Below are 24657 nucleotides of genomic sequence, written 5' to 3' on the forward strand. Positions count from 1 at the left end.
ACATTTTTCAAGGTTTTGTTCTTTGGGTGTTGTAGGATTTAAGCCCAACTGTCTCTTTATGGTCAACACTGAGTCATCACTCACTAGCATGGAATGGAAAATGTCTCACATCAGCTACTCCTTAGGAAGTAAACCTCTTCCTCAAAACAGAGCTGGGCTCTTCTCAGTTGCATACTTCAGTTGAAAAGCAGATTTCACAACAGAAATGCAGCCTCAGTAATACAAATGACATGCTGCTTTTCCTGAGTGGGTTTGACTTCAATCCCTAATCAAAAGTGGTAGTTTGGCTAGTTTTGGTGAGGGACAGCTCACAAAAATAGACAGTTGTTACATCTGTGTAACTTGTAGTTTGGTTCTGACATTTCACCAGTCTTAGGAAAAAACCTGAACTGACTGAACCAAAAAGTGTCCCTCTGCTTCTGTGAAAGGACACCTTAACTGAGGGAGGGACAGTAAGGGTACAGCAGGCATTCAGCTTCTTGGAAAGAAGTTATATGTGCCCTCCCTCCATGCTCTTTTTCCTTGTAACACTGAAAGGAAGTGAGGGAGAGAGAATGGGAAGAATATGAAAAAACGAAAGAGATTAAAAAAGGTGAAACTGAGTGCAGATGCTGGGGTGAGGGAGGCTGTAGGGGGTAAGTGGGCTCGCAGGAAGAAGGCATGGCAGCTCCTCAAACTGCGGGAGGAGACGAGGGAACATCATCTGCTTGTGTCAGCTTCCCAGCACCGCGTGCCTGTGACCGCGGGATGGAGCCTGGGACGTGGGACTGCTTCATCCTTGACAAGTTTAACTTGGAGAGCAACTTTTACTTCTCTGTCGCTGCTTGTGAGGAGTGGTGATGGCTGCTGCTCCTGTCAGCTTTACATCTGGGAACCATAAGCAGCACCTAACTGGTTAAAGATCTTTTTCTGCATTCTCTTAAACTATCAGAAATCTACAATATTCTGCTGTCCTTCATTGCTAACTGGAGACTGCAACATGGTGCTGTTCACTCTGATTCATTCTACTTCAAAATAAGATCCGTTCTAGTTCAAAAAGTATTCTCGGACAAAGGTTTGTTAAGAAACCGAAGCACGCACACTTGACAGTCCTTGACAGGAAAACCTGCGGTTTGCATTTCTCCTTCAAAGACTCATTTGAGTCTCTACCACGAGTTACTTCCTCTATCTCTTCAGTGGATCACACTGAAGAGCACCCGGAGCTGGAGTTTTCTTCCCGCTGGTGGCACTCTCAGCACGGACACCGGCTGCCCGCGGGAGCCCGTGTGAGGCCATGTCGGCCACGGTGCGTGCCGTGTGTCCCTGTGAGCCCGCGCTCTTCTCCGCCCGCACAGCCCGTGCTGCCGCCCCGCACCGCGCGGGCGCTGCGCGGCTCGGCGGGGCCGACGGGCGGGGCCCGGCTGAGGGACGCGGGCCGCTCTCTACCGGGTACAACAGCTCTGGGGCCCGGCCGGGCCTTCCCCCGCGTGTCTCACCCCCGAGGGCGAGATCCCCCCGTTTAATGAAGAGCTGTAATTTTAAAAAATCAGCCAGGTTGAGCAGGGCCCGGCGCCACACGGCCCGCGCCGGCCCCGGTAACGTCACGGCGGCGGGGGCCGGGCCGTGGCCTCAGCGATCCGGGCAGGCGCGGCGGTGGCGCTGCCGATTGGCGGGAGGCGAGCGCCGCCCGCCCTGTGGCGGGCCCGGCTGTCGCTCTGGGCACGCCGGGAAGGAGCGAACGCTGCGGTGCCGGCGGTTGGCTGCATCTTCCGGGCCGCCGCGCTTATTGGGCGCTCTGCCGACTGGGCCCGCCCCTCCCGCGTTGTGATTGGTCGGGGCGCGCCCCGCTCTGGCCGGCTGTCGCTGCTGGCTGCCCGGGCCGTCAGTCGCAGCCGGGCGGGGCGGGCACAGGGCGCTCCGGTCCCCGCCCCGAGCACCGCCCCCGCCCCGCCCGGCCCGCCCCGCCCGCCGGCCCTGGCCCGGTCTCGCCTCGCCCCGGGCTCGCCGCGCCACCACCGCCAGCAGCCGCAGCAGCGGAGGCAGCGGCGCGACCCGCCACCATGAAGGTGACCGTGGACTTCGAGGAGTGCCTGAAGGACTCGCCGCGCTTCAGGTGCCGCCGAGAGGGGGCCGGGCCGGGGTCTTGCTGGGGGACAGGAAGAGGGGCCGGGTGTGTGCGGGGCGGGCCGGGCTGTGGGGGCCCTGGGGGTGACAGGTGCTGGCGAGCTGTGGGCAGCCGGCCTTGAGTGGGGGGGCAGGCAGGGGATGTGTGGGTCCTGCCGTGGTGTGGGGGCTCTGAGGAGGAAGGGGACGGCGGATGTGGGAAATGCAAGGAAAGGGGCAGCATGTGTGGTACGTGGGACTGGGTGGCCTGTGTGCGGGCTCTGGGCTCGTGCGGCGGTAGCGCAGAGTGCAGCGAGCACTGCTGGGGTCACTCGCCTTTGAGGAGATGGGCTGAATGCTGGCGGGTGGCTGCTGCAGGGAATGCTTGTCAGCCAAAGCAATGTCAGCTGAGACTCGGGCTAAGGAAGGTGAACTCTTTGGTGGTTTATCTTGGGTTCTTCAGAGTTGTGCTCACACTTCAGTTCCCAGTGTCTCCTGCCTGCGTCTGTTGCGTGGTCCACATTCGGTGTGGCCGCTGTTGGAGTGCCAGCAGCAAACAGGCTCGGTATCGTCTTACTTCCTGTTGTCAGAGCAAGGCATGCACTCCTTTGTTTTTCCCCAGTCGAGGGACCAGTTGTCTATCACTGCTGTAGAGTTACTTCTGCTTATGTCAGGCAACTTTCCCCTCAGTCTTTCCTTATGTTTTTACCCGTTCTATATATATACTTACACCCTTGTATTTAATCAACATAATTGTGCCTGTCTGTGGGATGTGTGGCTGGTCTGTGCCTACATACACCCACTTTCTGTGCCTGGTATTACCCTGCTACATGGTGGAGACGCAAACAGCTCCATGACGTGATGTGTCACTGCTGTGCCCCTCCTGTCCCATGCCAAGCCCATATCTCAAGTGCCTGTGGCTCTGTGGTGAGCTCTGGATGTTGAGGGAAATAGTACTGCTGTGTCTCTGCTCTCTGGCTGTATGTTCACGCCTCCTCTCTGTATCAGCTTTAGCAATCCTGTGGTTTCTGGGATGTAGAGGAAGTTGGAGAAGGAAGGTTGGTTGAGTGGCTTACCCTTGGCAGAAGTTGGAGTTCCTGTTCTTCCCTCCTTTGCTCCTGCCTCTGCTGCCAGTTTGTCACTGGCTGCTTCTCCCACGGGTTTTTTGGTGACTGTGACGTGTGTTGTTGCATCCTTCAGTGTGCTGGGTGCCCTGGTAGAAGAGGCTGGGTGGTTCTCTGCCAGGCTAGTGAGTTATGTCAGCATCTCAGTGGGTGTGAAACCTGCTAAAGCTTATGGGGAGTAGAGAGAGGAAACTTCACTGCCAAAGCAAGGCTAGAGGAAGCCAATGGAGAGTGAGACCTCCCTTAGGGCAGCAAGGAACTTTTACAGTGGCTTAGCTGTTTCACAAAACTTTGTCCTGAGCTGGACATGCTTGCTAGTGTATATACATTCTGAGACAACTGTATTTAGTGTTGGGCCATCCCATTTGGTGGCAATGCAGTTGTAGATTGGCATAATTTAACCACAGAACTATACCAGTAGTTGCATTTTTAAATTACTTATACCTGCTGAAGTACTAAATACACTTGAGAAAACAAGAAGTTGTGACTAAACTTTGTGAGCAGAAGTATACTGCTGTTTCTTCAAGGTAAGTCATACTTGTTCATTTGAGTTCACTTTGTAGCATTCTCCTTTTGCCCCTCTTGATTCCTTTCCTTCAAGGAAAAGAAACTGGAGAAGACTCTTTGTTAGGGTCTTTATGGTCTTTTTCCCAGCCTGATACTACTACCTTTGAAGAAATTGCAGAAAACCTTTTAGTGTAATCATTTCATGCCAGCAAAACATCCTTCCAACCTTTAATTGATAGCAAAATTCCTGTAGTACTTCTGAAAAAGTTCATATCTTTCATTATTAGTCATCAATATTTGCTGTTATAATTTTGGTTATTCTTAGTGTTCATATACATTACCCAAACAGTAGGAACTTTCTGAATGAAGGTTACTGCAGTGGTTTTACTGAGGGATGATAGAGACACTAATGTAGAGCAAGGTCATGAGAAAGTCCTATGTTCTTGCAGGGGGTAGTGTGGACATAAAGCAGCTTCTTGCTCTGTGTTCCTTTTAGCAAAGCTGAGCTGCAGCTTTCTCCTGACCTTGCTGAGCAGGAGGGTGTAGCCTCTGTCCTTGCTGTCAGTATACCTATCAGAGCTGTTAAATAAAACTGTTGGGAGGTATGTTGTGAATAGAAATGTCACAGGTTACTTTCTTATGGTCGTGGTGATAACTGGGAGGACATGGGTGAATCAGATTTCCTGAGTCACTGAATCTCTGTTTTCATGGGGAACTATTTAAATCTTTCAAAACATGATACTACAGGCAGCTTCAGCCACATGGCTGGCTTTCTTGCTTATCTGTTTCTCATGAAGTTCATACTGATATTTCTTAGCTTTGAGATTTAATTGGGTCCCCAAATCACAGAACCTAAGGTCTGTTACCTTCCTTAAAGTACTTCTGAAGGGACTGTGGATTGTAGCTGTTGAGATGCTGATACATGATTAGATAATAATATCTATAAAAGTTCACAGCAGAAGTATGATGAGTTATTTCATAGCAAGGCATACTGGATTTTTTTCTCCCTCTAATAGATGATAAAGAAACATCTGATTTATAAAACCGGAAGCAATAATGGCTTATTGCATCACTGCATTTGTAAACTTACAACATGCTAAATCAGTTTGGATTTGGGGATTTGATGTTCAGAAACTAATTTTTAAGGTAATGAAGGCTATGACTTCAGGCACTTTTGCAAATATGTAGCCATGGTTTTTTTCTAAACCTGCTTTGAAAACAATCTTGCTGAAATCACATGCTTTTCTGTCATGATCCACTCTCCTAAAACATGGACAGACCAAAGATCTAGCTAGGAAATGCGTTTGCAGTTCTTGTACAATGTGTCAGTGACTTCCCATCAGATGAAGAAGTTGGCTGAGGCGGGGCCTTGGAGCAGTCCTTGAGCAGTAAGAACTGTTCAAGACAAGTTCTGTGTACATAATCATGCATTCCTGCAGTAGTTTTTTGATATGCATATAGCATTGTGAAATAATTCCTTCTCCTTTAAACAATGAGAGTGTAAGTTTCAGAGTTTAATGGAACAGGCTTCTACATTGTTGTTTCACTTTTATTTTTATTTCTTCTACCTATAGAATGTTTTTTCTCAATGAGGTATCACTGTAGCAACCACAGAAATCACTGGAACTAAGTTACTAGAAAGGAGAAGCAATTTTAAGTGATGTGGAAATACAGCTGCTCTAAGTAGCAGTTAACAGTTTTGATAAACAACAAATAATAGAAAAAGCAAAATTCAATTGCTTGTTATCTGTGCAATTGTAGAACTCTCTTCAAAAACATTCAGGCTGATTTGGTCTTTAAAAATGCTTTAATAAAAAGCTCTGTGATTTTGAGAGAATTTCTTTGTCCTTGCCTGTCACTGTTGCCAAAGTTTAAATTTTTTTGCATTTAAATTTCTATTCATTTCCCGAGACCCCAGCTGCAGAACAGATGATGGTAGAACGAGGTAGATCAAAATATAAATGAAACTGTTGTCAATTACCGTTCTCAGTAAAAGTGTTCCTGGGTAGGACTGTGGTTAGAGTGTATCCCTCCAAAGGGACTCATCTGCGGAGTTTTCCATTTTGCCTGAGCTCAAGCTGTGCCCTGGTGGGCAGGCCTGTGCTGTGAGGCTGGCTGGTCACTGGAGTTCCCTGCCGTGTGCTGCCTTTCCTCTCCTGGGGCTTTGGCCCTGCTCTGTTACCTGGGCCTGTTACCTCTCTTCTTTTGCACTGTGTAACCAAAGGTTTGTCACTAAGCATCTGTTTCCCAAATAGTAGTAAATTTTTGGTCACTTAAACCATGAATAATATAACAAAGTGACTTATTTAACCTATTTGGAATGTGTTGTGTTTGGTAGTCAGAGCAGTTATCAAAAGTGCCCAGCTGATATACTTTGGTCTGCTCATTACTTCTGGAGAACATGTAGAAATAGGAACATCAGGAGAGTTGTCCCTTCGGTGCTGGAGGGCAGCTGCTTCCCAAGGTGCTGTGAGTGGCAACAAACCCCTCGTGTTCAGCCTGGGTTAAAGCTCAGCCCACCTGCGTGGATGTGGCTCCACTGAAATCACTGAGGCTGCTCCTGGGGAGGAACTCAGCCACATTTCAAGTGGGAACAGGAGGAGACCAAGAACTCTGCATATAAAATTGTTTGTTTTGCTGAGACTTACCTAGCTGTTCTAGAACAAATTTCCAAAGAAGTGTTTGGTCTGGGCTTTTTGCCCTTGGTGTTTGGGATTGAAAAGCAAGTTTGTAACATACTTGGCAAGGGAGGATGGAAAGTACTGCAGAAGAATAGGAAAAAAGATACAAAAGAAAAAGCTGCCAAGCATTTGCTTGTGAGTTTGCATTTAGCATTTTTCGTACTGACGTGGTTAACATTTATAATTTCCTGTATGAGGCTCCAGAAGTGCACTTTTTGCAGCTGAAGTGACGTGGAGGACAGTCTTGGTGGGGTAAGTTACACGTGTACAACATGCCTGTCAATGCTGCTGGGAGTCTGGTTGAGTTAAACTTAGTTAAAGTGATTCTAAATTTCTAATTCTGTGCTTTTGTGCAGATTGCAGTGACTGTCCTGTTCTACTCAGGCTCTAGTCAATGGTTGATTTATTTTTAAATCTGTAACTATGCCTTTCAAAGGTACAAACAAAATGTTTGACCTAAAGAAAGGGGTGTATATTTGAATATAGTGTGCAGTGTTTGAGCATTTTTTTTGAGGGAAATCATTCAAGAATAAAGAGGTTTTGTTGAAGATCACTCTCAAATACATCTCTAAAAATCTCTCACACTGAAATATTTTAAATCTGACAAAATTTAGTAGTAAATTGTAACAGTTCTTCCTAATGAAGATTAGAGAAATGTGTCCTGAAATCAGGACTTCATTTACTTAGTGCATCTAAAATTTTAAAATATTAAAAAAAGTTGGCTGGTGCAGTTATGAATAACAAAGGATAGGGTTTTTAGTGGTGATTCTTTTTCTTTATTGTTTGTTTATGATTTACATAAACAAGAGCAAACTTAAAAATCTTAACTGTATTTTAGGTTGCTAATAGGAACTTAACATTTTAACTTCCTCAGTTTTGGTCTTTTTACGTTTTTATCTGGAAATGTTTTTAAAAAAACCCACAATGAGATAGGAGCTTATAGTGGAAGTAGTCACAAAATTGCATATTATCATAGCATTACTGTAGCACAGCAGCAGGATGGTTGCTGAAGAACTGATGTTAATTAAGCCTGTACAACTGATCTTTAATGAGTACTTGCAGAATTAGAAGGACAGCTTATGTATGTGTGCAGTGGAACCGTAATTATCCAAGTCCTTACAGTCTTTCAGGTTTTAAATATAGATTTGAAGAGGTTTGGTTCTTTAGCCTGGAGTGTCTCATTTATGTTGGCTAAGCACATCTCGTGTAATTACATTAAGAGCTAAAGTTATGGAGATGGTAGTTTTATATATTTTGGGAGAGGAGGAATAGCAATGTTAAAATCTCTGGAAAACAGGGTCAGTAAATAGAATATAAATTGGGAAGGTGGCAGCTATCAAATAGAAACCTGTGTCTTAGGCTAGATGGACTTTTTGGTGGCTATTTTTTCATTGTACATATCTATTAAACTGTTGGCCTCTGAATAGCAAATGTGCTGATTTCAGCAATGTTTGCAGCATCCTGTGATCTTTTTTCAGTCTTAGCTTCTTGACAACCTTGTATTCAGAACCACGTTATTTAGTCAGCATTTTTCCTGTTCTTACTTCGTGCAGTGAACAATATGGCTTCAATTATGGCTAACTTTTTAGTGGAGTAAATAATTCTAAAAATTTCCCAAAGCAAACTCTGTTCTTATAACCTGTTTTAGGAGAAAAAAAAGGAAAGGAAAATGTCTAACTTCCATTCCAAAACACAATTTACTGCCTTAGTCTTGATGCAGGCCTTGCTGCCTGAATCAGTTTCGTATCTCAAGGTGATACAAATGCAGAAATGTCATGTTTACATAGGCAGGAAATAGAAAAATAAATTCTGAGTAATTTTGTCAGGTTTTTTTTGCCTCTCACTTATACATGCAGAATTCATTTTAAGAACATGTGTAGAAGTTTAAACCGTGTAAATGCATTTGTGATCTCTGAGCAGATACTGCTGGTTTGAGGTTTAGATATTCCTGTGAGTTTAGGCAGTGATTTAGGTGCTTTGCTTTTTGCTAGTGGCAGATTTGTAACAAAACTAACAGCTAAAGTTGCTGTTTGCAGTGGAAGACCATGGGGAGAACGTGCAGATTAGTGTGTGGACTGTGATGTTGTTTGGATACATGCAGGAATTTTCCATACTTCTGAGTGAGGGAATGTAAATCCTGATTTTGTTGTTGTCACTCTTTCACATGACTAAAAGATTATATTATGAACATGGAAAATAGTAGATATTATCATTATGATCATAAACTGAACAATTTTAACCGGTCCAGTAGACTCAAAGATTGTTTTGCCTTCCTAATAATCTTTTCAAGAGGATTCCTTCTGTATGTGGCAGAATAATGACTTTATGGTTAGTGTTTACTTTATGAATATTGGAAGTAGCCAGGCCTCAGACCTAGAGTCAATCAGTTGTGTTGTTGTGATGCACTGCCTGTGTGAGGAGAAATCTAATTTATGGAGTGATGTTATGTATACATTTTCAAATTGACAAGACACAATGATAGACTAAGAAAATAATTTGTTGCAAAATAGTTCCTTCAAGTTTGTTTTATGAATGAGAGGAGATTTGAGCAGATAAGGTGCCTGTCAGGTGGCTGGTAAACTTACTAGTGTGGCATGAGTCTTTCAGTGAATCAGAATTCCTTTTTCATGTTTTGAGTTATCTGTTTGATATTTTAAGACTCTGTAGTATTCGGGCACAATACCCTTGGATAATTTTTGTAGTTCACATTTCAATATTAATGGGCATTGAAATACTTGTATTGTGGTTTTGTACAAGAATCTGGCAGTAGATGCACATGCACAAACTACCTTTTCATTTCATGAGTTTGTGATCTACCTTCAGCCAGTCATGAAAGGAAGATCTCTGCTTACAGTTTTGTCTTCATAAACATAAAGCAGAGCTAGTGAGAATTTGCATGATGTGATTTTGAAGTTTTGAAGTTGGATATAATACAAAAAAATTGGATAAGTCATATGTAATGTGATGTATTCCATCTGCTAAAATTTAAAACCCCATATTCTATGCAAGACAATTGCAGATTTCCATCTTTCTGTGTGCCAGATGTTAATTAAAGTAGGAACATGCATATCAAACACACATTTCTGTGCATTTGAAATGTTCTAGTCTTCAATTTTTAGTGATCTTGTAGTTATTGTTAGAAATATGTATAACTTATGTAATGCTGGAGATCACATAACAATTTAGTGTACTGATATTTAGAATGACATGTTGTAGATGGAAATTAGAATGAAAATTCAAATTTTTTCCTTTGGTACAAAGGGAAAGTGTGTTGTATTCAGAGTTCTGCCATGAATATTATCCCTGCCTGTCAAAAAAGAGATGTGGAATATGACCTAGGGGATGGGGTTTGGGTTTCTGCTGTGTGGGTTCTACCCAGGGAGGCACTGAGCCTCTTCTGTCGCTGTTGTGCGGTCTGAGCAAGGATCCCTCTCTGCTGGGCACGGAGGTGGTGGCTGGTGCGAGTCTGTGCTGGAAGTCCTGTCCCACCCTCTGATGCCTTCCTAGATTCCAGCTCTCCAGTGACTCCCTTGCTGCTCAAGCTGCTGGTCAGTGGGCACTAGTGGTGTCTGAATGTTGGTAATTTTTAGCATAAAACGATGTAGTTAGTGTGGGGTTTGGGGGTTTTTGTTTTGAGTACTTTGTGTAAGTATCAGACTCAGCGTTTGACCGTATTCTTGTGATGAACTTCAGTGTAAAGAACATGTGGTGTTAAAACAGTTATTGGTTTTATATAATATGCTGTTATTGTACTTTTGGTTTAAGACAATCCAAATAAGAACTAAGTGGGTGAAGAAGAAAAATAATGTAGGTGCAGCAGTGCTGGGCCTTGTGATCTTAACTAGCACTAGCAAAAGGCACTGCAAAGACTCACAGGCCAACTGGAAATGAAGCTTGTATCTTGTCTTTATCCTAGACTTGTACCATTCATGTAAGTTGGAGTTCCTGTCTATAGAAAGTGTTTAGTAAATAATGACCTAGGCCCCTTCTCTCTTAACTTCCTTAAACAGGAAACGGAGAATGCATCTCATCTGCTGTGTACCATCCCTCCTCTTAAGCCAGATCTGAGGCTTAGGCTCCTTACAACTATTTATCTTCATTAAGATTTGATCCCAAGTGGCTCTTGATTTGTTCTAGCCATATGTGTCAGGATAAGGTGAGCTGCACCCTGGAAATCACGTGCTTCTGCTCTGTCATTTCCAAGGGAGCTTTAGCTGACTAATTCGGGTATCTGTGCATAGATACCAGCATTTGATCAGATAAGGCACATTTCAACAATAGAACAATTGCATTGGCTTTGCCAGACAGGGTTACTATTAAGGAAACTGTTCAAGACAATTGAGGAATCTGATGTTTCATTGAGGATGCAGCTTCTGGCTGAATTTGTGTGTTGCTAAATTGGACTCTGTTTAAAAAGATTACTCACATTTACACACCTTCTCTGTGGGACTATTCCTCAAAAGAATCTACAGGATTATTCTTCAGAAGAATCTCCAGTTTGTGGAGAATGATTTTTAAAAGTATTTATTTAACTTCATTTCTTTTGTCAAATGCCTGATTTTGAAGAATGTATCTGCCTATTTATTCTATCCTACTTGATTTACCCCCCAAAAAAGATGAAAAATGACATGGGTAAGCATTGAATGTGCCTGCTATTACAAAATATCTGCTGTGTTGTAAATATCAAGCTTTCAAGATTTTGTTTGAATATATTTGCAGTTGATTTGAAATGAAAAACCTTTAACATAATTACTAAAGGATATATAAGCTTCTGTTTGGTTGAAAAACAGCTTACCTGCAGTTAGCTTTGATAGATGAATGAAATCCCAGGGTCTTTTAAATCTCTTGATGACTAAAAGTAGTGGGAGAAAAGATACTAAATGTACCCAAAGAAGTTCCAGGGCTGTGGGTGTACATGCATTTTGTAGTTTTTATGTTATAAAATTCCAAATGTCTTTTTTTTTTTTAGTTTATCATTATCATTTGAAAGAGATGAGGAGGAAAGACAACTGGCCTTTGCCAATTTGAAAACAGTAAATTTGAGGAAAACACTATATGAATACACTGTATTTCTCTATTGTCCTGCTCTAATGCTTATGCACTCTTTTGGTCTGAGACTGAATTAATTTGACTGACTGCTTCAGGGCAAAGGTGTAAAGGGCAAACAAGCTGCTTTTTGTAGTATGCAGGAACCATAAAACTGCACAATAGAATGCTTAATGTAAAATGCACTTTAGGTTACTGAGTGTGAGATCCATACATCTAAATAAAAAATCCAGGTTCAGAATTTGTCTATTATGACAAAGCTGCAGCCTTTTCTCTGACTGTTAAATAGAGCATTGTGGTTTTGTGAAAGTGTATTAGTGAAATATTCAGCTTCTGAAATGGACAAAAAGGGTAAATACTTGCTGTGGAATCAGTCTTCATAGCAAATCTGAAACTTTCCTCAGGTTTCAGTAAAGAAGATCCATCTGATAAAACTGGAATTGTAGACAGCTAATGGTCCTCAGCTCTTGTGAAACGTGGTGAGCTCCGGTTACAAAGGCTTTGCCAGCTTATCCTGGTTTGTACACAGCAGTGCTCCTCTTACTATGGTGTAAGGTTTAAATCAGCAACTAAGGGAGTTACAAGAAGAAAGGGACAGATACTACCTATTTTTTCTGAAATTGAAGCAAACACAAGATTCCATATTAAGATTATATGGTATCTTTTTGTTTAATTGCACAGTATGCAGACCATTAGTTGCCTCTACTTTACATGAGGTTTCCTGTGGTGGTGGTGAAGTGCTGCTGTTATCAGTTCTGAGCACATTGATCCTGAGAATGCTGTGCTGGGGCTATGTAGGGATATTTAATCTTTCTGCATTGCCTGCAGGTGAGGTACATAAGGGGTGTCTTTCCAAATCAGGGATTAGTGTCTTCAATGTTCTTCAGACTGTTATTACTTACAGCTTTTATAAGCAAAGTTGATAGGACTCCTTAGCATCTGTCTGGTAACTCCAGATCCTGAGGCTAACAGGGTGTATCCATTCATGTCCTATCTTGTATCTTTTGCAGTTGGTCGCTTGATGGTTATATTTATGCTTCCACTTCCTGACCCTACTACATATTTGAGTTTTCAAATGTTGAAATCCGTCATTCCTGCTGCTTCTTGTTCAAGATCCTGGATAGTTGCTGGGATTTAAAAGATTAAAGCAGCTCTGTGATGTTGGCAGGTTTTCAGCAGCAAGGCTTCTGTACAACACCATCAGTTCCTTGAGCTCCTTTCTGCTGCCCCTTTTTTTGTTGCAAGATATTGATACTGTAGTCCTAGTGCCTTATCTGATAGTAAGTCCACCTAAAAAGCTTTTCACCCAATCTTGGATGTTGGAATCACTAGTCAAGAGTATGCAGCATGTGTATTGTGGTGTGTTGCATTCTTATCAACTTGCAGTGTAATCAGCTTCTTTTCTGTGAAGCTTTCATGGTCACAATTGTGTCCCTATCTTGTTAACAGCTGTCTTCTGATGAACAAAACACTGAAGTTGAAAGATGAAGACAATCCTGCTTCTCAGACTCTTTGTGGAGGAAACAGGTTGCTGATTTCCTGCTTAGGCTTACTGTCAGGCACTTCTGGGGTAGAAGAAGCTTAGGAAAAAATTATTAGGCAAAACCATTGGGAAAATAGCACTGTTAGGCATTTCTGGCAATTTATTGCAAAAGAGGAGTGAAAGAAAAAGTTTAAAAATTTAGGTCCAGCAGGTAGCACAGGAGTCCTTGCAGTCTGTGTGTGATAGACTGGGTGATACAGACTGTTAAATGCTAGTGCAAGTTTAGTGGTGATGAGTTTGGCTTCCAGACATGTATGTTAAGGGCAATAGAACTTGTTCCTTTTTGAAGACTGATTTGTTTATAATGTTCATTATCTTTGAGCTGTGTGTAGTCTAGCAGTAAAGAACAAATTAAGTGAAGTGTACATCTTAAAAGGATTTGCCCTACTTGTTATATTAGACCATATGAATTATTGAGGAACCTAAACCTTGTAGGCGCAGACAACCTTAAAAAGTGATAACCTCCAAGCAGACCTTTGCTTTAATAATTTTATGAATTCAGTAAATACCGTTGCTTTATTTGATTTGATTATTTTTTAAGAGAATTCTGGCTTGAGAGGAGTGGAGGAATGATCCTTTTAATATTGAGGACTTGATTCCTGTTTCTCCAGGGAAATTTGAAATGCAGATAGTGCTTTCTGCATACCTGAAAACTTGGATTATTCATCAACATCATAGTCTTCTCTTCAGGAAATGTATTTCTGTATTTCAATCCCTCAAGCTCATAGAAAATTCCTGGGATTTCAGGGTGGAGGTTCAACTTTCTGATTAAAAGCCCTACTGTTCGTGTAGGGTATGTAGAAGTTTTTCCAAGCTATTGATAAAATGTTGTGTGGTGATGACTGAAGAATTAATAATGTGAGGAGTACTAGCATGAATGAGGAATTTTATCTTAGTGTGTCAGGGAGAGTTCATCATCTGTTCCTCAGTGTGGAGGGGCCCTGTGCCAAGGGGGGAAAAACTGCAGTGCCAAACCAGGACTTCAATGGGCTCTATGACAGGCTTGCAACAGTGTTCTTTCTTCAGACCATATTAATGGTTATGACACATCTCATGAGTTGTAAAACTCTTCTTATATCTATCCGTGCTGTTATCTGAAGTTATTAGGCCGTATTGTTCCATGTATGCCTTCTTTGTCCCTCAGTATGTGATGTTTCTTTTTTAGTCTCTGGTTGTCCAGTGCCGTAACACATGTCCCAGCTGTGTTCCTTCTTGGCATGCTGGTTAACGTGCCTTTGTATATCTCACTATACATGAGGGAAATCAAATGAAGTAGGCAGAGATTTGAGGGAATTCTGACAAACTGGAGGGTGGGTCTGCCATCCAGCAGGGCCTCAGCAAGGTAGGGGAAAACACAGATACAAAACTCCTGAAGTTTAACCCATGCAAGTATGAAGATTTCCTCTGAAAAGTAACACCACTGTGCAGCTGTGCTGGTGGATGGGACCTGTGCAGCTGGGTGACCAGCAATGGCCCTTGGTGAGCAGTGGACAGTGGCAGTGTCCAGGGGCATTAGTCACAGTGGGGTGTGTTCCCCTGGCCTGAGGCTGCCCTCAGCAGTCCGTCTGTGCCTGTTTCTGAACTCATCTGTGAGTAATTGCTTTGCATCAGAAGGTGCAGCTGCTGTGGGAGGAAAGGGAGGAGGAGGCAGAGGGAGAGACAAACCAGACCAAACAGGGAGCAGGTGTAATATCTTCTGTGATACACCTGCATTTCAATTTGCCTTTGCATCACAGTACAGGTCATAGTCTATCCTCTGATTAATGTCTACTGTCCTTTTTGCTATCTGTCACTTGATAGGCTCTGACACAGAGGAGGAGACATTCCTTTAAATCATCAGGTTCATATTCTTATCTTGCACTTATACATCTCATTTCCAGGTTTTCACATTCAGTTGTACCTTTTTTTTTCAAGCTGTCTTTAGGGTGTAGTGGATGTTGGCTGAAAGGATGTCATCTCTAGTGAAGTCTAAGTTGTGCATTAAGAAGCTGTTCTGCATAGAATATGTGCAAATAAGAGAGCTGAGTCTTTCTAAGATTTGAGAACAAGACTTTAGCAGTAACGCCATTGAAACTGCAGTGGTAAAAATCCATTATTTCCATTTCATGAGTCCAAATATATGAATGTATTCAAAAGCCCTGGAATGAATAGTAATTGATTTTGTGACTTGTTCCTGTTCTTGTGAAAGTATATTGAAGAAACGAATCAAAACTTTTCTCAATTAAAATAAAAAAGACTTTATTATAGGGCTTTTATTATTATGAATGTTTTTTATAGTGATGTATTATTTCTAGAATTAGTAATTATTAGTTAGTTGCCCATAGCACCTTTGACCCCTCCGATTTGTTGTGTTTTGGCATCTGATTAAGAGTGACTACTGATTCCAGCCTCCTCATTTTCAGGAACACAATCTGAAAATGCAAACTAAAATATGATGAACGAATAAACAAAAGACTAAAGGCAGGATGTGGCCTCAATGGTAGTTAAGATTTTGTTTGAAAAGGAGATGGCTTTAAAAGCACTGGTGATCACCACTCTTCTGTGAGAGCAAACAGAAGCCCTCCAGACCCCTGTCTGTGTCCACAGTGTGTGTGGTGTTCTGGTCAGCGGTGTGTAGCGGATTCCTCCAGGATAAATTGTTTCCTTAGCTCATGTCTGCAGCTTCTGGTCTGTGTGACCCATTCTTCTTTTAGGGGAGAGTTTATCCATCATCATTCTGTTTGGTTCCTGGGATTCTCAAAGTACCTTAACCTGGAAGAAAGTCTTTCAGTGGTCACTCAAAGGGAGTGCAGTGATGGATGTCAGAGTTCAGCTGTCCTTCACGTATCCTGGGCTGGGTGATGGATGACATTCTCCTCTTCTAAAAAGGCTGCAAAGTCAGGTCTTGAGTTTTCTTCATCATCTCCTGTATTCCTCCTGCACTGCAGCTGTGCAGGAAGCTGTATCTAGCAAACTGAACTGTGTTTTAGGGGGGTAGTGGAGGAGAGAAGTCACAGCAGAGCAAAGAAACACATTCCTGAGAGTCCTCATTACAGAGCATGAAGAGTATGGGAGACTGCTCATTTATAAAGTTGTCCTCCACCCTTAAGCAGCTGTTCTGGTTTTATGCGTTGCCATGCAGTATTTGAACATCTTGGGAAGCCACAGATGTTTGACTCATACGCTGGAGCTGATTTGATCCTTATTCCTAATGCTGGAGCCTTCTGGCTGGGCTCACTGTGAGGCAAACCTTGCTCCCAGCTCCCACTTCACTGAGAGCAGCTATTTTATCACGTGTCGGGTCTGGCACTTGGTCCTCAGCTGTTTCACCCCACTTCCTGTGTTTATAGCTGGACAGTGGGTCTTGGCTGTGGACATGACATTTACTCAGAATTACGACAGTTTTCTGTGAGCTTTATGCCTGACACAGATGTTTCTGAGAGAAATGCACCTTTCTATTCTGTGGCTTCAAAAGTATTATATTAAGAAAAACTAAGGGTAGCATTAACATAGCACTGCTCAGATCAGCTGTTTTTCATGTATTGCTAACCCAGGATGAGAACATGAAGACAATTTTTGTGGCTAGGTGGTACATAATTGGATGTATATATCTATATTCTGATAGTCTGAGGGCATCCTCTCCATTGTTTTTGTGCTTGTAATCCAGTATTGGACTAATATATCTGTGAATATGTTGCATGGTAATAACTTCTACTAGTTTTTATGTGGTGGAAACAGTGAAAGTAGTCACTTCTGTGCAAAGAAACATGGAATTAAGGTGAGGTTTGTCTGGAACCCAAGAGCTGTTTGATCGATATCCAGCAATAGGGCCCAGATATGCCATCCCTGCATCACATAGATGTGCTGGGAAATAGCCCAGAGAACCAGCCTGGTGCCTCAGAGGCCTGTGGCATTTCAAAGATCTGCAATAAACTGGGTGATAGTGGGGTGTATCTCCTCTTTCTCATATGATACCTCTATCTGCTTTGTTTATACTTTTTTGCTTGACCTAGCCTTCATTGTTTCATTTTTTTGATGTTCTGCTGTTACTTCTTCCAGCTGAGCTTATTCTGTCTTAAAATTTGCCTCTTGGAATAGAGGTTTAATTACTGAACAGATGTGTTGTCTTCATTCTGCCTGCTCTAACTGCCTTTATCTCTGTTCATTTTGAGTCTTAGACTTTTAGCTCATTAAGTCCTGTGGAGCTAGAACTCTTTGCTAGTTAAAGACACTAAAAAAATAATACTCTTATCAGATCTTGCTGCAGTTCTGTAAACAAGCTACTTAATCGTGCTTTTATGTTAATGCCAAAGAAACAAATAAAAATTTGTTGCACTGTGATTATAAACAAACAAATACAAAATTGCAGTCTAAATATTGAGATGCTTTTCCTTCCTTTGGGTTTTGGTTTTTTTTAATTCTCTTTAATGCTTTCCGAAACAAGATCAACTAGAGACTTAAATGGAAATGAATCACTTATGAAAAAAAATAAAGAAAGTAAAAGAGAAATTGATGTTGTCTGAAATCCTTCATGGTCTGAAGCTAATGAAGAAGGAGAAGCTAAAATGTAGCTGCAGGGATTGCTTGGATATAAAACCTGGGACATAACTGTGGGAATGCACTGAGGTGCAAGAACTGGAATGCAACTACATGTAGTGAAATCTGCAAAAGCTGGGAATGTCATGCTCAGTGTTTGAGATCTGCAAGAAATTGGCAGCGTTTTTCAGAACTGTTCTTGTTAAAAAACTGCTTTTCCTGAACTTGGGGCCTGATCCAGTCTCTCTCTCTCTCTCTCTCTCTTTTTTTTTTTTTTTTAGGTTGTGTTCTTGGCTTGTACTCATGTGAACTAGAGTGGAATTAGAATGGAATTAGCAAGAGACAGTAAAGCTGTGGTTGTGTGTAGTCTCTCCTCAGGGTTATAAGTTGGCTTAAGAAATTCCTGCTCCAAATCATTCTTCTCTGCCAGTATAACTTTTTCCAGGAAGATCTGGGTTTTTTGTAGAACTGCAATGTGAAATGTCTGATCCAATTTTCCAAACAGCATTACAGAAAACTTCCTATTACTTTTTTTTCCCCAAGGCTGGCTACTACTGGTAAACAGTGTGGCTCCATGAACAGTTATGCTGGAATGACTGAAAGAATGGGCACCCTGTGATGGCAGCAAGGGCACTCCTTGCCAGAAATGAGTCCTTTCAGCTCTCAAGGCAATAGCCTGATCAAGCAGCAATGTTCATGGACTCTGACCAAAGTGTCATCCATCCTCAGTCTTCTGTTTTTTCAGGTAGCAATAAGGAAAGTGGTGTCCAAAGAAATATGAGCTTTCAAGAAAAAAAAAAAAAAAAAAAAAAAGAGCTATGCTTTAGCAATGCTCCCTGAAAGCAGCTTTTACTGGCAAGTTAAATTTGACTGGCCTGGAAGATTTGACCAGTCTGGACTAGATGTAAATGATCTAATCAGGTGTGCCATTCAAACCCCCTGCAGGTTAATTGACACGTGGCAAGTGCTGATTCTTTCCTAATCTCATTGCAAGGTTATTCATGAAATAGCTGCAGCATTTCAATTTTGAGCCAGGAGGTCACGAAAAGAGTTAAAATTCTCTCCAACTTTCAGTTTCTTTCCTTTGTCGTTAGCTTCAAACATATAGACTATTTTCCATACAAGAACAGAATAAAACTATTTTGGTGTGACAAATACTAGGATTGATAAAATTTGATCTCAAATCTTTATCAATAGACCATGTTTTAGCAGTGAAGTAGTTTTTCTTGTTTTTACCATCAAATTTCGTGCAATTCTTTTGCTTCTTTAAAATCTATGCTGTTTCGTAGCTGAAATTTAAGTAAGACTGTGATGGCAATACATGAGTTAAATGAATGTGTCTGCCCCTTCTCCCCAGACTCAGAGTATTTTTGTGTAAAATTTTAAAGGGAAACCTCTTTTATGCATGCAGGGCAGCTTTAGAAGAGGTAGAAGGAGATGTGACAGAGCTGGAACTGAAACTTGACAAGGTAAGCTTTTAATTCAACAATGTTTGCTCTTAAAAGCATCAAAAAGCACGTTGTGGTTTTGTTTTAAAGTTCACAGCTGGGAAGTGTCAGTGGCCAAGCAAGCGCCCCTGCTCTGCAGAGGAAAGGGGTCCGGGTGGAGCTCACAGCTGGGCCTCGGGGGCCGAGCTGAGCAAAGCTGAAATTGCTGAAATGAGCTGGCCCCTTCCCCCGGCCGAGGCTGGGGCGATTCTCTCACTGCCCCCTGTGCCTCAGCCCCGTGGGGAGCTGCTGCCAGCGCCTTCAGCTTTCACCTGAGATAAACGCCGGGGTTTGGTCACTGCAGCACCAAGAGCTGGTTTACCACAAAGGCTGTGGAGACCTCTGTGTACTCTTTGTTTTAGAGGTTTAAAATCCCTGCTGTTTGTTGTTGGCAACCTGAGGCACAGCAGCCAGATATATCCTTCACTGTTATGTGGAGGACTTGACTGCTGTAAAATTCATCCTGTGTTTTGTCATGCTTTGTGCATTTATATAAAAAATTATATGTATCATCTTTTCAGCTCCTTACTATCTGTTTATTGGTTTCCTCACCTTTGGAAACTTCTGTTATTTCGTTGCTAGTATTTTGAGAGTGGCTTTTTTTTTCGTTTTCATCTGTATAAAGTCTTCTTTCCTTTGCATTTGTGTGAAATGTTTTAAATTATTTTTGTCTATGTTTTCATATGGCAGGCAGATGTGGTTTGTTTACCTCCTTAGCTGCTTTTTGAATACCACCTTTTTTCATGCAGCTGTGAATTGGCTGCAGAGAGCTGGAGACAGATAAAGATGGTGTCAAGCCTGAAGACTTATTCTTTACTACTTGTAATAATATTTCTATGTTTTTGTAGTTAATAATCTAACAATTTGCTCTTGCAAAATAAATTCAAGATCCTTAATTCTGATTTGCTGTGAGTCTTAGTGAAACTGATGAGTATAACACACATTTTAACTGTAGGGGTGTTGAACCTGTTTCAGTAGATCAAAAGGTGTATTTTAAGGATCTGAAAAATCAGTCTTGGAAGTTTGGCTTTTCCACCAGTCTGAAAGGATTTTTTTGAGGGAAAAGAATTCTCATATTCCTTAAATGACATTATTCAGGGCCTTGTGGTACAATACTGAAGTTGAAAGCCAAGCTTCTTGGGTGAGCTGAAGCAACCATGGCCTGAGGGTAATAATTTGTCTAGGCTTGGTTCGTAACTTTTTCTGCTCAGTTGTTCATAGTAAACTTGGTTTTATTGTCTCACAGTTTTGACTTTAGGCCACATTGTCTGCAGTTCTGTCTTCTCAGTAAGAAATAAAGCATGGTTCAGGCTTGTGAGCTATAAGCAAAGGTAAAGGAAAAAGTTTAATGTTGACAGTGATTTTTTTTTTCTATCCATTGTTCAAGCAACTTGGACATTCATCAGAATGTGGAAGGTCATGCTCAGCTTTCCATTTTTCCTCAAAATCTGAGTCAGCATAAAAATTACTGGGTAACTAAGGCAGGAAGGGTACGTGGATGGATTCTTTGTCCCAACAGAGGATCAAGTGCTTCTGTGTTGCTTTTCATGGAAATTTATTTACCATGCTTGAAAAATCTTTCAGACATGAGGGTTCAATCTTCTGGTTTTATTCTCAGCTTTACTTAGGGTGGGGGAACTCAATCAAAATGTGTCCCTTCTCAAGAGAGCATCTTGGCAATTACAGTAACCACTCTTTCTTACGTTAATGGCCCAGTGCATAAATGGTTCAAGGATTGAGAAAACATCCCTCACAAGGTACTGAGGGCCTTCCTGTCAGACTGCAGTACCGTGAGGGCTGAGTGAAGCAGAGTGGTAGGGATGGAAGGCCATCAGAGATTACTCTGTTTGTGAGTGAAAACATGATTGACTGCACCTCCTGAGATGTAACCATGGCTCCTCAGCTGTGCTCTGTGCACAGCGCCTTTTGCTTTCCTGTGCCTGTATTCTGAATGTCTCAGGATAAAACAACCGGTGTGGGGTTCATTTTTGTTTGTTTTGTGGTGTTTTTCCTCAGAAACCACAATAACCTCATCATTTGCTTGGGTTCTAACCAGTTCTGTTTTAGTTGCTTTTTGCCCCTGTAAAATTCTCTCATGAAATATGTGCAACAACTCAGTTAACAATAAATCAAGTAAAAAAAAAAAAATTAAAAATATATGGAGTGGTAACTTTCCCAACAGCATATCTATTGACCTAGAGTAGTATTTCTATAGCTGTTACTATCCAGTAGAAAGCTTTTCATAGAATCTGAGGGTGAGAATTTAACTTTTGAATTTTTTATTTCATAGGCCTAACTAAGCTCAGTGTGTTCATGTTTATATGATAGTGTAAAAACCAAACAAAAATAAGGCTTCTGCTTTCTCTCTCCTTTTACACTCATTTTAGCTGGTGAAGCTTTGTATTGCAATGATTGATACTGGAAAAGCGTTTTGTACAGCCAACAAGCAGTTCATGAATGGAATTCGAGACCTTGCACAATATTCCTGTAAAGATACGCTGGTTGAGGTAAGTTCTTTAGGTGAAAGTGGAGGGAGAGAAACATAACATAAAAAAAGTACAACATAACAGTTAGCAAGAGAAGTAGTTGAAGTTTATTGTATTTGCCTTTTTGTTCCTTTTCCTTTGGTATCTCTTTTAGAGTGAGGGTTTTTCTGGTTGTGAAGCACTGCAGGTGTCTGTGCTGTTTAGTTTCAGCAGTGACATGGGGCTACCAGATTTCAGAAAATATGTTAGGTTAGTGTGTGCGCTGGTGATTGCAACATGTTAATCAGTTTTTCTGAGTAAGAGTATTAAATGTGAAAAATATTAATTACATCTTAATTTAATATGTAATATTAAATACTTTAAATTAATGTTTTCGATTATGTGAGCTTCACATATCTTTAGTCATTTTGAATTTTTCCTGCTTTCATTCAGTTTGGTACTTTATATACAGGTAGGTAGAAGTAACATTTTTGCTGCAAGTGTCTTTAATAGATTTATTTGATATTACAGCCATGTTGTCCTTCTAGCCTAATGGTTTTAATCTCATAATTGTGCTATAAGGAAAATTAATTTTAAGGTTCTTTACTGAAAAGCTGTAAACCTGTGAACTGTTGCTTTTGTGCTGTGTGTTTAGTAGGGCTCAACTTAAACCACTTTTATTTTCTCTTTACAGACCAGTTTGACAAAGTTCTCTGACACCTTACAGGAAATGATCAATTATCATAATGTGAGTATTTCTAGCTGCAACATGGCACTGATAGCTCATCTCCAGTTATATTTGATAATAGATTAATGATAAAGCCTTTCTTGTTGATACTATTTGCAAAGTAATGCTTTAAATGGTGTTAAATAACTGTCATTTGTACTTATAAATATTTTATTAATGTTTTGTTTACAAAGTATTTGTAAACATCCCCTTTTCTGCAGATCTGCATCTTGGTTTATTTTTCATTTGGAATTTGTAAGCTTTGGTGTGCTAAGGTAGTAAATACTGAAAAGTTTCATCTTTTCGAATCAAACTGATGGTAACAGTTACGGACTGTGACCTTATACCTTCGCTGCTCTGAAATAACGATTGTCTTTTCCATAATTGCTACTTTTTACCCCCTACCCTTTATAAGACACAAAATGAAGCACGTCTGATTTGCATATAGTTTTCTTTTTGGAAGGATAGCAAATTTAGACAAGTGTGGAGAAAGGAGAAAATGATAGAATTTAAGACTAATGGTAATTTTTAGCAGGTCAGAGTTAATCACAAACTTCATTTTTCCCTGCGTTGAAAACTAATTTGTTATTTTTTCCTCTGAAGAGTTTGGTCTGGTATTCTGAAAGCCAAAAGGATGTGTTTGTTCTTCTCTTTTCTTTCTCTTTCATTGGCCCAACTGCTCTTTGATAATTTCCTAGCAAGTTACTGGAGACAAACTGAAGTGTCTCCAAAGTGCTGAAAATATGCAGGATACCTAAAATCAGGGCGTCCTGGCTCAGTGACAGGTCTGTTGCTGACCAAGGATCAGAGCCATCAGGAGGGAGAAGCTAGAGGAGAAAGGAAAGAAAGGATGGAAGGGGGTAGGAGTTCTGGATGACTGTCAGTTTTTTCATGTGAGGCTTTGCTCGGGATAAGACCAGGGACCAGCCTAATGCAGCATCTTCACCGATTCAGCAGTGGGGGAGTAGCTGTGACAGCTTATGGCAAATAGTTTTCTTAGATGTGGAGTGTATGAAAGGTGGTTTGTTGACAAGGCTGTAAATCTAATCAGCTTGTGGTCTAGGCACTTTTTTCTGTTCTTTTAGGGGAAATGATATCTATGTATTTTTCTGCCCACCACATTTTTTCCCTTCAGTACTGTAAGCAGAATGCAAGGCTCATATTTCTGGGAGTCCTCTAATCATTTGAGTTCCCATCTGGTTTTGTCTTTGGTATTGATCTTGATTGGTGCACTCCCCAGGCACTGGCAAGCTTAAATGTCAGCAGTGGGAGTAGTCCCAGCGTGACTTCCAGTTTGTCAAGAAGTTCTTTATTCTGGTTGTCTGCATTTCTGGTTTCCCAAAGGGGGAATACAAACAGGTTCTTCCGTGTCTTAGTGGTAGATACAGTTCTGGTTGGAAGGGGCCTCGTGAGGTGTGGATGGTTTGACTGCCTGCCTAAATCAGAGTCAGTTGTGAGGTTGGAGCAGGTTGCTTTGGTCTTGAAAACCTCCAGACATGGAGACTGGATGCAAGATACAGTACCACTGGTGATGAGTGGCTTCAACTCAGTCATGTTTCCCTTCAGCATTTCTAGAAAAGAGAGATGAGCTGGTAAAGGTTTTACTGTCAGTACTTGGCATTACATAGCTTCCCATTTCCAAAACTTAATAAAGAATCTAAGACTAAGAACATTGAAAGAAAACATTTTTTGACCTTAAACTTTGAAGTTTTGACTTGCTTTTTCAAGAAAGTTATTTAATATTTCAAGATCTTTCCCTTTTATGAGAGATTCTGTTCGACTGGGCCAACTTAATTTTTGTGATGCTGCCTTATGTATTTCTGTAATGCAGAACAGGAGGTGTAGAGGGGTTGGAAATTGAGGCAACATTTCTTGTCTGCACAATAAGAAGTGACAAAAGGATTTGTCCAGTAGCCATTGACCTCTTCCATTCCATTCTAAAATTCAGAGGGCAGATGTGAAGCTGAAGGAATGTGTGTTTTCATTTTCCAGTTAGAATTTTTTGGGTCATAAGAGAACATACTAATTGTCTCACATCCAAGTGTGCTTTGGCCTTAAAAAATTAACAAATATCTTAAACTTTACAATTTGAATGAGTTGATTATATTTTGTGCCCACCAGCCCCCAGCCTTTCCAAATCATATGAAATTTTGGAAGCATTGCTTAGATCACTTATTCTTAAAAAGAATCAGCCATTCCTCTTAGTAGTCCAACAGAGGGTGTTTTTCTACAAACATTTCATGTAAAGGTGATGGTACTAAATACCCACGTATGTTACATTTTCAGCATTAATTTCAATCCGTGGGGTTTTTGCCAGAAGTTAAGAGCATGTTCTTTCTATGGTCTCATTTGTCTTTTAATTGTTGATAAATTGTGAAAGTATAAGAACTAAAAAAAAAGGTTGCTTAACATTCAAAGTTGTTTCTTCAGGAATATTACTGTACAATTAACATAAGTAAACTTGTTGGATGAAACTAGGC

The 24657-nt window shown here is 41.2% G+C and overlaps 1 protein-coding gene across 1 annotated transcript in view; it reads left to right on the forward strand.

The window, feature by feature from the left end:
* Positions 1 to 1936: 1936 nt before the first annotated feature.
* Positions 1937 to 24657, forward strand: part of ACAP2 (ArfGAP with coiled-coil, ankyrin repeat and PH domains 2) — a 59690-nt gene continuing 36969 nt past the window's right edge. The window contains exons 1-4 of the mRNA XM_063408718.1: positions 1937 to 2092; positions 18910 to 18967; positions 21373 to 21492; positions 22145 to 22198. Coding sequence (XP_063264788.1) covers positions 2040 to 2092; positions 18910 to 18967; positions 21373 to 21492; positions 22145 to 22198 — 285 coding nt within the window. The 5' untranslated portion in view covers positions 1937 to 2039. The remainder of the gene's footprint in view (positions 2093 to 18909; positions 18968 to 21372; positions 21493 to 22144; positions 22199 to 24657) is intronic.

Source organism: Prinia subflava, chromosome 11 (assembly GCF_021018805.1).
Source record: "Prinia subflava isolate CZ2003 ecotype Zambia chromosome 11, Cam_Psub_1.2, whole genome shotgun sequence".
NCBI lineage: Eukaryota > Metazoa > Chordata > Aves > Passeriformes > Cisticolidae > Prinia > Prinia subflava.